The 15,194-nt window shown below is 40.0% G+C and overlaps 1 protein-coding gene across 2 annotated transcripts; it reads right to left on the reverse strand.

The window, feature by feature from the left end:
* Positions 1-4,309: 4,309 nt before the first annotated feature.
* tcea1 (transcription elongation factor A (SII), 1) lies at positions 4,310-10,949 on the reverse strand. 2 transcript variants are annotated; one of them, XM_076294313.1, is made up of 10 exons: positions 10,757-10,949; positions 8,812-8,874; positions 8,620-8,725; positions 7,370-7,475; positions 7,109-7,251; positions 6,810-6,866; positions 6,558-6,712; positions 5,815-5,961; positions 4,905-4,976; positions 4,310-4,701 (listed from the first exon to the last, which is right to left on the reverse strand). In XM_076294313.1, exons 1-10 carry the CDS (start codon positions 10,829-10,831, stop codon positions 4,693-4,695), a joined length of 933 nt encoding a protein of 310 aa, XP_076150428.1. In that variant the 5' UTR covers positions 10,832-10,949; the 3' UTR covers positions 4,310-4,692. The 2 variants fall into 2 exon arrangements, with proteins under 2 accessions (XP_076150428.1, XP_076150427.1); XM_076294312.1 differs by having other exon boundaries at positions 7,109-7,254.
* Positions 10,950-15,194: the final 4,245 nt, after the last annotated feature.

Consider the following 15,194-nt stretch of genomic DNA (forward strand, 5'->3'; position numbering starts at 1 on the left):
ACACACATATATTGATGCCACTTATTGCTGCAAGCAACATGACCTTTAACCTATACAATTGGGAAAGTTGGACAAGGAGCTTCAGGTCCTCCATGTGTCTACAGTGTGATATAACTTGTGGAATGGCATATGAGCTTCAGACAGGACCTGTAATGGAATACTATATTTGCATTGTTGGCCATGGCTGGACCAACCTGAGAGTCTGAAGGATAGAAACATTGGCAGGAAATAACTAGCTGTAGCAAAAGATTTGTAAGTCGCTTTGGACAAAAGTGTCGGCAAAATCATATAACCATAACCATAAAAGATACAGAACATCAAACGAATGGGATATATCAACACACAACCACACCTTGCTGTATATGGGAGATACAAACAGTCCCAGACCTGTCATGAGTATCCAGGCTGATCATTGTGCACAATCAAAAGGATCATACTAGGAAATGGGTACCATTTGCGTCCACAACATTTCATGAGATACATAAGGCACAAACCAGAGCCAAAATGTGTTTCTAAAGCCTAAAGCTAATCAGTTAAGTGCTCTTGTTAACAGTGTAGAATGTGGAGGGAAAAAGTTTACTTTTGATGAAAATTTTGAAAATGTTAGGGAAGGCACCTGTTTCATATAATTGGCAATTGGGAACTGCATCTGGTTGGAATGGAAAAAGGTTGCCAAATGTATAGATCGACCTGGGCTGGATAGAAGGGTACTTCAGTTGGTACACCATTTACAGTAACTGAGGAAGTGATGGAACTATGATGCGCTGTTGCAAGACTCTAACCATCCCTGTGCAGTGTTAGGAAGGGTACTTTAAATACTTTGGATTACATCAGCATTGTATTATATTAGAGGCTAAGAGAAAGGAGCCACCTGAGATACATAGGCTATAGGGTGTGGTTAAAAAAAATTGAATTTGAGTTTGAAAAGGCATGGCCTACATGTTAAAATTATTTAAAATGTAGGCCTAATCCCTTCAATGTATCGATGCAACTGTATTCTGAATACCTCCAATTTAAATTGTATCTGTATTTAAATACAGTTACTCATATTTTGTATTTTAAATACATAATCTGGAATACATGTATTCTGTTACATCCCAACAAATGCCACCCACCTGATCCTCACCACAACCGTCTCTACAACCCCTCATTATACACTCAGTCAGTCAGAATGCTGCCATACAGTTGTGACTGAAATGGTTGGTTCCTTTCCACAAAAAATAAAACAACTTACATTTCTGACAAAAGTAATCAGCAGGGTAGGAATTTCACGGCGGCCACGCCGTCGTAGCCCCTTGGGTTGGCCGTGAGGCCCCTTTGAAAATCAGAGGTTTACAGGCCACGGTGGCCTTGGTGCCCCCTTCTTTCAATATTCTGCTTTGTGTCCTACTAATAGCGATTTTTATTTAGCCTGTGGCCTGTCAAAATTATCTTAGCATTCACAGCGCAAATTAATTTAGTCTTTTACGCAGTGGAGAAAGTGACAGCGCAAAAAAGAAAGTGCGTCCAAATTCACCCATTCTCAGTTGAACTACTCGCGAAGTAGTCTATTCATCACACAGACATCACAAGTATCACATGAAAGAGCTTTTTCTCAGCTTTTAAACGATGTTAGCCGATAATTGCTGTGTTGAACGGTTCGCGAGAAATGTAAATAATATGATTCAATTTAATCATACATTCTACTGAAGGTTTTGCGTCCCATGATCTCCCTACCCATTCATCTCGGTGGAATACTTTACGAACCCTTCTTTTAACACATGACAAACCATATATCAGAATAAACAGGAGACCTTACCGAACACAAAGGTGTAAAGCAGTCCCCTGTACAGTTAGCCGTTCCAGAGAAATCCAGTAAAGGTTGACATACATGGATGTCTCCAAATTTGGGCTTTAAGTTTTACAATGTGTTTAAATTGTTCCACATGATTTCATAACAGGCCAAATACAAAATAAATGTTACAAATATCGCCTAGATATTGGTAAATCAGAGGACAGCTGACTAAGAGTTTGTGAAAGTAGCCTTAATGATCACAAAATGCTAAGCATGCATCTAGGCTATTTGAGTTTCTTAAAGCTGAGCTGTGCTTAAATTTTTCAATACATGATTTCATAACAGGCCAAATATAAAATAAATGTTATATATAGCCTAGATATCTGTAAATATTAGATGATCAGATGATTTACAGTTCTATGTAATATGTCATGTTTCATGTTTTTGTAATGTTTCATACAGTGATGCAGGTCTACTGCAGTGAATAGGCTGAATACAACTTTGATAATTTGTATAGCCTACTATACTGTATAGTTAACTTTGGCCTTGGTGCCCTGACATGTGGCCTTTATGCCCCCCACCAAATATGCCCAACTGAAGGCCAAGTGGCCTTGCCCCCAGAATGGTGAAATTCCAAGCCTGGTAATCAGCATTCATTATTTTCTTTATTCCATCCAGGTACCATCTTTGCCCATATTATAAGATAACAGCTTTGGGTCCTTTTTGTAGGTGAACTTCAGAGGAAGAAGAAATTAAGCATTCTTTCAATAATCTGATCTCAATCAAATTCAGCCACGACTGGTATGGTCATAAATTGAGATATCATAACAAGAGGAACTAGGTACATCTCCAATCTACAGAGCTTGCCAGTCTATTAGTAACAGTGCCGCCTGGCAGCCTGCAGGCATGGGGAATACTATAAACAGAATCCTGGAATGGTATAATTACCACTGCTGTCTGACTGCAGATTATTAGCATCAACATCAAATGAAGCACAGACAAACTTGCTGCATGCTTTCACAGGTCATATGTGACAGATCCTGTGGGTACACTGTGGCATCTGTTCCTCAGCTCTTATGAAGTCTTTCGAAGGACAACCTTAACACCATCTCCAAACCACTCTGCTCTGCTAATCTACATTGCCAGCGTACAGAACGTAGCCTATAGCAGATCTCCTAGATCTCCCATCTTGGGTTCATATGATGAAGCATATCTGCATTTGATATAAGTGTTCAGTTCCTTGAATCCACTGCCTGCTTAATGCAAAGTGATTTTTGCACCTTTTATCTGCATGTATCTCATTTCAACATCAAACACCGTGGCATCCTACTCATGTCACTGTTTTATTCAGTCCTTGTTCGCATGCAAATATTACTGGGCAACGCTTCTCTCCATCTGCGAGGCACCCACCCAGCATCATAAATGTTAGAGCACCCATCAGAAAGCCATATAGCTGTTTTTTTGACACATAATACAACTATAAGACATCGTCTTTGTGCCTTGGTAAGATCTGATGGTGAAGAGCAGGACTGCAGTAACTGTAAACACAGAGCTCTGCACGTTGCTTTTGTGTGGTGTGCAGTGCAGCTGCAACCACTTAAACTGGGAAACAGACAGACATCCTCTCCCAAGTGCTGCTGAAGGAGCCTAAACACAGAGAGGATTCATCCCACTGCCTGCACATGGCCACCACCTTTCATTTTCATATTAAAAAAACAAAACAAAGTAATGTAAGGTGTAATGTAAATTGGCAACATGCTACAATTGGTAAAGCGAAGATTAATGTCATAAAACATTTATTTTCAAAAACCCATACCGTGTTAAAATGGCCTTTATTAGGCCACAGGATACAGTAACATAATAAGCCTAAATGATAAATAAATACACACGCACTGCCCATGGTTGTTTCATTCATTTCAGTGGGCCTATAATTAACATCATTTCTAAAAATAACAGCATTTGAATGCCTGTGCATTACCCAGAACAAACATAACCTACATACACTGAACTACATACAGTATAGAACTAATCCCAATTCCCAAGTTAATGCAGGTCCAGTTTAATTTGGTGCGGTCACCTTGCAATGCCCTAGTGTTACTTTACAACTGTTTAACCAGCTGGCACAGGGCGGCTCACGGATCTTAGTCTTAGTGCTGGGTAGCTCACTCATTTTTCACGAGAGCTATACAAAAACACACACACACACAAACAGAAATGATCAATTAAATTACTTTTTAGGAAACACGCCTGTCCCAATTATGTAGCGTAAGGGATCATACATGGTGCATACAATGGATTGCTTATAGGTGTAGTTTTAGGGAAATTCTTGACAACGGACCTCCCTACATTTTCAAACTCTGAATACGATCATGCTCACCACAAGTGAAGATTTTGCCACCGCCTCCTTTAGCACTCCCTTCTACTAGTAGCCCACTATCTGAAAAGAGCTCACATCCCTGCAGTTTGATAACTGAAGTGAAAATAAATCCAGTTTTCCCAGAGTTATACCGCACTAGAAAGAAAGACATGGCGTGATGGGTTTATCGTTTTGATTTATTTCATGAAACAGTTCACTTCCAATTTTAAATTAATGTGACTAGTCCTCAGTAGGGCAAAGCAAAACAAAAAGGTAAATGTGATCATTGTTGTCAAAAAGTTAAAACTACATATAAAAAGTGATGGTAAATAAACAGATAGATGCAACAACATTGAGTCTGAGAGCTGAGCCAACTTTCATGTCAAGATAAAAACACAGGAAACAGTTCTGTGACCAAAGGAAAAGAACATTCAGTGGACTTTTGGGACCATATCTGTGCACCAGGTGCCACTGAACAGGTAGTTCCTAACTATAACTGATTCAGACTCCTGGTCTGGGAATTAAGCTACCTCTCTGCAAGCCGAAGACACCTCTCCAATCTTCAGCAAAACTGTAAGAGAAACAGGAGACACGCGTGAAATTGGTTGGAGCTTAACTCCCTTTCAATCTTCCAAAATCCAACTGCTTCATACACTATTTTCTATCACTGCATTCGGGTGAGGTCAAATTGTGAAGATCATGCAACAACAGTCTGTGAAGATTTGTGAAGATCATGTGACAGTCAGACTAATGCAGTACAGAAAACACACTCACCTTCCACCTATTTCCGCAGTCATTGCAGAAGACGAATGTGGTCATCGGCTCATCAGCACTGCGAGTCTGAACCTGATAGGGATTCAGAATGTGCAGATTAGAAAAAAATAATAGTCCAGTGTTCTCCATCAGGTCATTCAAAAACTACAATCCTTACTTTTTATAATCTAAATTGTTCTGTTCGTTTTCCACTGTGAACTTAGCCTTTGCCAACTTTCAAGCAATTCTAATTAGGAGGGGTGTCATGATTCTCCAAATCTTCGATTCAATTATTTTTTTTATTTTAAAGTCACGATTCAATTTTCGATCTTTTTAAAATATTACTATTAATGGATTCCTTATGTTGCTGACTTTTTGTCTTGTTGCTTTCAATTTTTTGGACTTTTCCTATTCTGTTTCGGGGGCTTTCATTTTCAAACCGCTTATTATTTTGAAACCACTCCAACCACGAGGATATAAACAGAACGAACATTAAACATAGACGTGAACATAGTGAAATGAAACACAGAATGATAATTTGATTGTTTCAGCACACTCCGAAGAGACCCAATGTTGTTGTTCATGGAATATGCACGTATCAATGTGCATTTTTTTGCCTTAAAGTAATTCCGGACTGTAACTAGATCATCTTTTAATCTGCTAAATTGAATAAGTTAGTGTTAATTGACGTGAATGAACGACAAAATACTTCCACACCGGTGATTTCAGAGTAGCAAGAGGGGCTTCGATTTTAGTTGGTTCGAGATTGAGATGCACGCTCGAAGTTCGAGATTGAGATGCAATTTCGATCAATTCCGATTTAAAATTTAAATCGTGACACCCCTACTAATTAGTTGTACAAGACTTTGGCACAAGTAAAGACGTTTTGCTGTGTAAAATCACTGCAGTGGGGGAGATACATTGGACTTACCTGCGTGTAGGTGCAACACTTCTTTTTGCACTTCCCACAGGTGAACAGGTCCGTTTTAGTGCCACCTGTCTGGGCCATTTGGTGGTCCCTGATGGCCTCTTTGGTCAGGTTCTTGCGCATCTCCTTAAGTTCATCACTTGCCATTTCCTGGACAGAGGAGAATGAATGGACACCACATTAATATAAAGCAAAAAATATCAAACCACCAGCATCCATGTGAACCTATAAAGATAAACGTAGCCCAATAAGAACATTTGATTTTTTGATTTGAATGACAAACACTTTCACTAAATACCCATTTTCTAGTAGTTTGGTAGTTATTACTGATCTCTACAGCTGTTGAACCAGATACTGGTGGGGCAATAACGGTGCTGTTGGATCAGCTATTTGCAAGATGGGAAGATTGGCTACATTTACACTTAATCATTTAGCTGATGCTTTTATTCAAATTGAGTTGCAACAATCAAGGTGCAATCAAGGTACAGTGCCAATAGGATATTGTTAGTGCAGCAATTAGTACAACTCACATACAGTACAATAGAACACAAAGAATGGCACAAGGACCTAGTCCAATAGTCACTCCATTTTTGCCATGCCAGTTACAATTTCAAAAGCCTACACTTGACTGAAACACCCAGATAACTTACCGAAGATAAACAAACAAATAAACATGACCTAAATCAAATCAAACCACGGGTCCCATCAAAGAAGTGCTCAGATGACATGGACTGGTGAAAAGTTACCTCAGCAGTCATCTTAGAGATGCGTTCTGGTGACACATTCCCACACAGAACGTTCCTCCGCAGGTTAGGGTTTTTGACATCCTTCAGGTTCGCAATTCGGCTTCGGATACGGTTCTTGTATTTCATGTCAGTGTTTTTAAACTCTGTAAAGATGCGTGCAAGGTTGTTAAGAAACTCAACCAATTTGTTCATTGAAAGCTATATGGAACATGTCAAAACAACAGAACAAGACAATGTGCTTTCAAAGGATATATTCCTCAATCTGGGCTCCAAGCTCATCACAGTCTGCGCCAATGGTAATGTGATCATCTAATGGGAGCCAAAAAGAAACAGCATTTGGTCAAAAGTGGCAACCGTTTCCATATTTCCCTTAAAGGACACTAAAGTTTACAAATGTCAGCTATGACAAGTTCATCCTCCGAGTTGATAACTTTCAACAACTTTCTTAAACATATACTTTGTCCTGTCTGCATATTTAGGATTAAACTATCTGAACTATTTGATCTCTGGATGAGCCCAGAGCAGTGCAATCTAAACTCTGAGAGGCTTGCCTCCTGTCTGCAGGGCATTGGTGATCATCTCCCGGCACTTGAGGCGGACAGAGTCGGAGGTGACGGGTGCGCGTGGGAAGGTGGCAATTAGCGTGTTGGGGGTGGCCTCAGCAAAATCACCCTTGCTGGAATTACTGCTTGAGCTTCTGACACAAGACAGAGAAGAAAGGAACAGGCATAGGGCATAGCAACATTAGAATGTCTCAGGACGCGGAGGGAATGACAGGAATGAAAGACAACAGGAAACCTGGGCTTTTATACCTCTCTTCTTGGGGCTCAGGACTGCCCTGTGACGTCACCGTCGGTGTTGTGGGCTCCTTTCTTTTCTCTTCAGATGACTTGTCACCACCACCACCACCAGGCTCATCTGCCAAACAATAATTGTTGATTGTTTTATGAACAGTTTTATTCATTATTTTAAATGGGGAACAGGATCAGGGGCCGTATTCACAAAGCCTTTTATCTTACCACTAGGAGTACTCCTAAATCGCACTAAAAGATTTTAGCAAGTTTAGGAGTTTTCTCTTAAAAGTTATTCACAAAGCCTTTCAGACCTACTCTTAGTAAGGAAAAATGACAACTCCTAAACTAAGAGTGAGTCTTCGTTGCTATGGATGACGTCATTACTCATGCACGAGCTTGACTGAAGTGGCCACCTTGATTGGCTGATGATTGTAACACGGGAATGATTCCAAACACCTCCCTTAGGATGATGAGTGACAGGTAACAGGTCTGAGAATGCGTGCGCTACACAAGGACGGAAGATGATGAATAGCTGAATAAAAAGGCCTAGCCTAAATGAATCAAGAATAAGGCAAAACAAATAGCCTAGTAGCCTAATGAAACATACGGATTGATGCAGTATCTTTGTAACATATTAAATTAATCTTTCACTATGCCTATGTTTGCAAAGAGGAGAACATTTTCATTTGATTCATAATAACGTTAGGCTACATTTAATTTACATGTTGACAATATGTAGCCTAGTTTTGGTTGTTGTTGGTGGCGTTATTGCATGTTAGTTATGCCTACAATGCAAAATTGCTTCCTCGCGATTGAGAAGCTCCTGTAGCCGCATAGAATTTCAAAACATCGTGACGCGAAATGCCACAAAAAGCTGTTTGTGAATAGGTCTTAGGGAGTTAGGAGTCCTCTCGACTTCTTTTAAGCCGTCCCAGACTTAGGTGCTACTTTTAGGTTTAAAATGCTTCGTGAATTACTTTTAGTGAAAAAAATTAGGAGTCCTAAAGTTAGGAGTGACACGCCCATTACTTTTAAGAGTTGCTCCTAAATTTGCCAGTTAGGAGCTACGTACTTTTAGCCTTAAAATTCTTTGTGAATACAGCCCCAGATCATTTGTCGGGATTTTTACTTAAACTGTTCTTAATATAAAATCAATCAATTTCGATTCAGCTCTTTCCCACAAAAAGTTTATTGGGAAAATATGGCCATTACTACATGAGCATCTTGGGTGGGAAGCCTGCACGATGTTTACAAAGATCATAGCTTACCCAAGAGTTTCTTCCAGGATTTGATGAGGCCCTTGGCAAGCGATGTAACTTCTTCGTCCGTGCTCTGCTTGCGGATTGCATTAACGGACATTCCGATTCTGGTTGACTACAGAAAGAAAGACAAAATCAGAGACGGCTGCCAACAACTTTAGTAGAAAAGATAAATGATGGAAACTGTCAAACCAGGCTTACCTGTAGTAGCTCTAGTGTCATGGTGACGCTCTTCAACTCCTTCAGGAGATCTAAAGCACCAGACTAAAGAAAACATTGCATTTCCAGTTACAAATGTGACGTGCCATGTCTGTGTAACTTACTGGCCACGGCCAGTTAAAGCTGAAAACCCTGGCGACATGTGGGGTATACTACGAAGCACGTTAGACATATCTAGGCTATGTAGACATATCGAGGCTTGACAAAGCCTTGACTCAGGGGTATACATTAAGTGATACTACGATTGCAGTTATGTGATATATTTGTCAAACTAGGCTTTCAGTTCAGATTTGTGCGCGTTCTCGGTGTTGGGATGACTTTGGCCAATTGTGTAACGTGGAGACGCACAAGACCGCCTCTATTTAAAAACAATTACTTCCGCATTCATGAGCGATAGCTTAATCTACACTGCGGTCATTTTTTGTGTCTAACCTATAACATCAAATAAATCAATTGTCATCAGTTGTTGTATGGTATGCACGTCCATAGTGGGATATTTGCACGCACAGCACTATTAGGCTCCACCGGTAAGATATATGACAGAATCCTACACGTGAGATAACTTCGTTTTTAAAACAATTGATTGGTCAGTGTGCGGTAGATTACACGATTTGAGCTATAACTTAGCACATAACCTCCTCCCGACCAGGTTTGGTTGACAGCATAAGATACCATGGTGATATAGCGACACTAAAACAGATCCACTTTCGTGTCACAGCATAGCCTGGCTTTGAGCGCAACATACCTCGCTAACCCACTAATCGAGATTCGTAGTACACCCCACTGAAGCAACTTCAGAACTAGCTTGATAATCAATTTGTTTGAACGATTTGTTTGATTAACGTACGCTGTCTGAGATCCACCTACATTTAGTATAATGGAGCAACGTTAACATTTCATTACAAGTTAAACCGATACTCAGAGCAAGCCCACCTCCTGTTAACTTAACGCCAAGTTAAAGCAACACCAAATATTTTTTTGTACCTTAAAATAATGTTTCCAAAATCGTTTCAGTGGTTCATCAACTCATAACAGGGTGAATGGCACTTTCTGCATTCGCTTCGCAGCCCTCTATCGACTATAACCGCACTATGTAAGTTTGCCAGGTAGCGGATCTGTAGTTCGATGGAATGAGACATAAACTAAAATTTGACTTGCATCTGATGTCGCAATACATCATACTTTCATAAAATCATGCAACATGTTGTACCTTGTCTGTGGACATTGTTATTTGCAAAGCCGGTGCTGGATAAACAAATGGTGCGTGTGACAGAGGAAAAGTTCTTTGGTGTTGCTTTAACGTTTCGGTGCATGCACAGAAAAAACGCCATACTAGTGTAATAAAACCTCTCGCTCAAGAAGGGTATCCTAGCTATCATATCTAACTGGAGGATACTTGCAACGTGACGTTAATGATACAACAGCTAACTAGCCAACATGGGATGGCTAACATTTGTTATGATCACTGTATATGTTGCAAACGTTACTTTCGTGCTCTAAAAGTAATTGTAGCAACGTAAATAAATATTCCAAACGGCTGTAAAGGGGTAGGAAAAACGACATAACGCCCCAAAACATGTAAATTGGTTTAAAAAGAGTGTTCTAACGTTAATTCACAACGGGTTCGCTGGCGGACTAATTGCAAGCGGCTAACGTTAACGTTAGATTTCCCACACGTTTATATTCCAGCTAGTTCTACCTGCTTACTCAGTTTCTGCAATGCCGCTGATTATAAGAGCAAAATGCAAAAGTGGCTGTGATCTATTTTGCCCAGTAATTACAATTTTGCCAATCTTACATAGCTAGCATGTTAGCAATCTGGTTACGTGTTGTGTTACGTTAGCAACCTCACAGGGCTAACGTTTTAGCCTCCTGCCTTGTCTGGGACAGAAGGGACACATTCATTCAATCATGCCAAAAACCTCACCGCCGTTTTTTTCTGCGCCATTTTATCAATCTTCTTCGCAATCCTAATGATTTCTTCCTCGTCCGTTTTACCCATTGTGTATGTTAATCAAGACAGAAATTAAAACAGATTAAAAACGATGGTGTCGCGTACCCACACAACAAACCACCGGCGGGCTGCCGCGAGCAAAGCTGCAGCGCATGAGACGTACACCCATTTATCAGACCATACCAATCGCTTACCGAACAGGATAATGAACAGATGAGTTCAGGCTCCACTCAGGCTCAATATTCCTCTGCCTGGCCCTAACTGCTTAATAAAGAGGTAGCCTCCCCCCCTGCAATCTATTTCGTAAATATGTGAATGTCTTGGTGGTGGAATTTAACTTAATTTAACTTTCTTAATTTAACTTATATAGTGTATTTAGTATTTCGTTTTGTTAGTTTTCTTATATGTCTTATCTTCTACTGTCTTTATTGTACAGTGGAGTTTAGTTATATGTTTATACTTATACTTATGTTTACCATTTCTGCTGTAAGTGCATGTTGTGTGTTATGTCTGTATGCTACTGAGACCCTTGAATTTCCCCTTGAGGATCAATAAAGTATCTATCTATCTATCTATCTATCAGCCTATATTTTTGTGGAGCTCTGGTCATGTCTGAGTGAAACATTTCTGACAGTGTGGGTTTTTGGACAGATGCACTGACAAATTGTTTAGGCATAGGCCTATTGGTGGCACTCACAGAATTAATCACAGCTCTACTATAGGAATACTTTAACATTAAATCGCTAACACATGTGAACATTTAATTCAAATGTAGGCTTATTTCATTTAGTTATCAGCGACTTTTAAAACAATATTTAAAGTCTTCCAAGAAAGAGTGGCAAAGGCAGGCCAACTCCTAACAAGTGGCGCTGAACTCAGCAATACAAAGGCAATGAAATCAAATTCCAGCATCTGTAGCCTAATACAAACCGAATCAGCCCATGTCCAAGATGGAGGACCCACATAGGCTATGAAGATCTGAAGACTTTTAAGACCTTTTTATCTCTTAAATCACTAATAGTGGTGTTAATTTTTGTAAACAAAAGCCAAAACACTTCTTCCATCAGGTAGCCAAATTGATGTGCTGAATGCAGTCCAGCAATGACTGAAGGCTTTGCCAGAGGTAAGTAGGCCTAAAAGTAGGCTAGGCCTAAAATAAAAAGTCAACAGTCATGCCATATGAGGCTATAACTATGGCAAGCGATTTTAACATTTACCCGCTAAGTTTGATATCTGGAATTAACATTATATCAACACCGTCTTTCTGACTAGTCGCAATTACATTTTGGATAGTTGGAATTGTCATTCAAGATATCTGTAACGTAATTGTGACTAGTCGAAACGTCAGATAGAGATATCTGTAATTTAGTTTTGACTAGGCAAAACTGAATTACAGATATCCGTAATGATAAACCCCATAGAAATGAATGGCAAATGTGGTGTCATTTGTCCTAGGAAGAATGTTTTTGTGGATATCTGAAATGACAATTATGGATAGGAAGAATTCAATTGCGGATATCTAAAATGTCCGTTTTGACTAGGCAAAACTGAATTACAGATATCTGCAATACATATCCAGTCTAGCGGGTAAATGTTAAAATCGCTTGCCATATATAACACATTCTTGAATATCGCAACTAAAATTGTGATAAGGGGCAGCCATGGCTAGATTCGGGCTTGAAATTGGAGGGTTGACAATATCATGACATGTTTTCTGATTGGCAGCTAATATTTAAAGAGATAAAGGTCTAAAACCAAATTCGTCCCATTTTACTTGATGTCCCAATTTACCTTATCTCACCATATAAAAATTACTTCCAAAGAGGTTAAGTTGGTGCTGTAGCCTACTTTGTTACAATTAACTAAATTAGTTAAATAAATAATTAAAATATTCAAACTTTTACACATACAGTTATATTTATTTTAGTTGAGTGATTGATCAGATTAAATTGATGAAATCACCTAAGCGTTGCTGTCTGTGGGGTCATTGGTAGTTTGTCTGCTATCTATGTGGGGTCATCCCTATGTTCCCCGGGTCTTATGTTCCCCGCTCGGGGTTAGGTTTTTAAAAAAGGGTCCTATGTTCCCCGGTCCCATACAAAGCGGGGACCATAGGACCCGGGGAACATAGGTATACGCTCCCATCTAAGTCGTCTCAATTATCTAAAGATGTTTAAGAGATAGTTTCTCTCTTTCCTCTGGACTTCTCTCTACAGTAAGTGTCCTTTCAGTGAACTATGCCCTTGTCTTGCACTTAGTACTTCACTGAAGGCTTAATCCTTCTGGAGATACAACTATAAAAGGACAAACACATTGCATCTGCATTACATTTGGACCAAACAACATGGGTAGAATAAGGTCAAAACGGCAGTATACCACCACACATGATTTTGTTAAGTATAAGTATAATATACTCTTTTGATTCCGTGAGGGAAATTTGGTCTCTGCGTTATCCCAATCTGTGAATTAGTGGAACACACTCAGCACACAGTGAACACACAGTGAGGTAAAGCACACACCAGTAGGCCACGGCTGGCCCGTTTTCATAACTTTACCAAACATTACATGCAATACGGCTAGATTTTGCATGCTGTATACATCCAGTATAATGCTGCTCTTTCAAGACATCTCACGGTAAGCTGTGAACCAATAGGAGGCAGCACCACATCTTCCTGAGAGATTAGTGGCTTTAGATGTGCACTGTGTCACACTGTCTTCATCCCTGGCCTCATCCCTCTTCTGCGATCAGGGGGGGCTGTGATATCTGTGTTGTGACTCTGTGGCCACCACCAAGTGCTTGCGGTTACTCAGGGATGTGCCCATTCCCTCCTGTGGAGAGGCAGATGCATCCCCCCAGTACACTTCCTTTCCCTAGCTGTCAGTCATGGTGTAAAACCGCTCATCTAATCCCTATTAGCCAAAGACTGCTTAGACCTGCTTACATCTCTCCTAGAAAATTAGAATCTGTTTTAACCACATTTGTGATGTCATACGATTGCACGAAAGCAGGAAGAAAAGCTAGACTTAAGTCTTATAACAATAATAATAAATGATTCACACAAATGTGTTTGAGGTTAGGTTTGAACACTCAACATGGCACATTGACAACTGAATCTGTTTTGTTCTCTTTCAATCTCACTGTCTCACCAGCTTCAGCTCCACCCTCTCTCTTCTCAAAAGCATTTTATTTCCTTAAAAATTTGATTATCATGGTAATGTCAGACTGAGCAAAGTAAAATTTGTCAAAATTATATGGTCTGTTTTGCCTTTTGCACTCTATACATTAGCTTGGTGTAAAATGCTGATTAACTATGGGCGTAGATTATGCAAATTGACTCTGATGCTGCCCATCCCAAAATAGCCCTGCATTCAATGTTGATCAGCTTTTCACTAGCTTGGCTATGGGAGTCAGCCGTGCTATTTAACCTTTTTCAAAGGAAAGGCCTTCTTCAAAATGTGATATCAGGTATGATAAAGTGTTTTGTAGATATACGGTTTTGACATCTGTTTGAGTTTACAGTAAAATTGAGGTATTTTCATAGTTGTTACTTCAAGTGTGCTAAGTTACAGCTACAGCAACAAGGAATGCACTGGCTAAACTAAATACTACACTGACTCTAAAAAGACAATCCATTTTGACAACTTAAGTTTCATAGATTTGAAATGTCTGCTATACTTGTCAAATTAATATTTCTTAAGATTGCACTGTTACAGTTGTTCACTGTATTATTGCAGGGATTCTTTCCTCTTTGGAGGTTTGAATGCATGGTGTGATTCTGCTATTTTCAGGGTGTGATTCAATCTGTTTTTTTGACCCTAATTCAAATGACAGACAATGTGCAAAGTCTAACTAAAGGTAATTGAATAATCTGTCGGTTAATTTGTTAATTTATATATGCCAAACATCCGGTCAGGTCAACCCTGCCGCACGCCACATGATAACTTTACTTCACAAGACAATTAACTCTGTGCCTCACTTTGCATGTTGGTCATTATTTAAAGTAGGTTGAATTCTGTTTTACAGTTTAGTTGGCAGAATTGTTAGAGAGTTGAAATGAGACAGAGATATCTGTTTACTAGTGCAGATACTGTGAGGTTCCATAAATGTCCCGTATCTGCTCAATAACTGTCCCCTTCTGCTTCCTAGCACCTCACCAGCAACATGAGCGTCACTCCCCACCCTGACCTGCTCCATGCGGGTCTGTCCCCGGGGAGCGTGCAGACGCTGGCCTCCCGGGCTCGGCCACCTCCTACCTCCAACCCCATCACCTCAAAACGGGTCTGCTTCTATAAGAGCGGAGACCCTCAGTTTGGTGGCCTGCGCATGGTCATCAACGGACGCACATTTAAAACCTTCGATGCCCTCCTGGATGCCCTCTCCAAAAAAGTGCCTCTGCCATTTGGGGTGCGC

Source organism: Alosa pseudoharengus, unplaced genomic scaffold, assembly GCF_046254945.1.
Source record: "Alosa pseudoharengus isolate Yale_2024_CS ecotype anadromous, Long Island Sound unplaced genomic scaffold, YU_APseudo_1.1 YU_APseudo_1.1_scf_2, whole genome shotgun sequence".
Lineage (NCBI taxonomy): Eukaryota > Metazoa > Chordata > Actinopteri > Clupeiformes > Clupeidae > Alosa > Alosa pseudoharengus.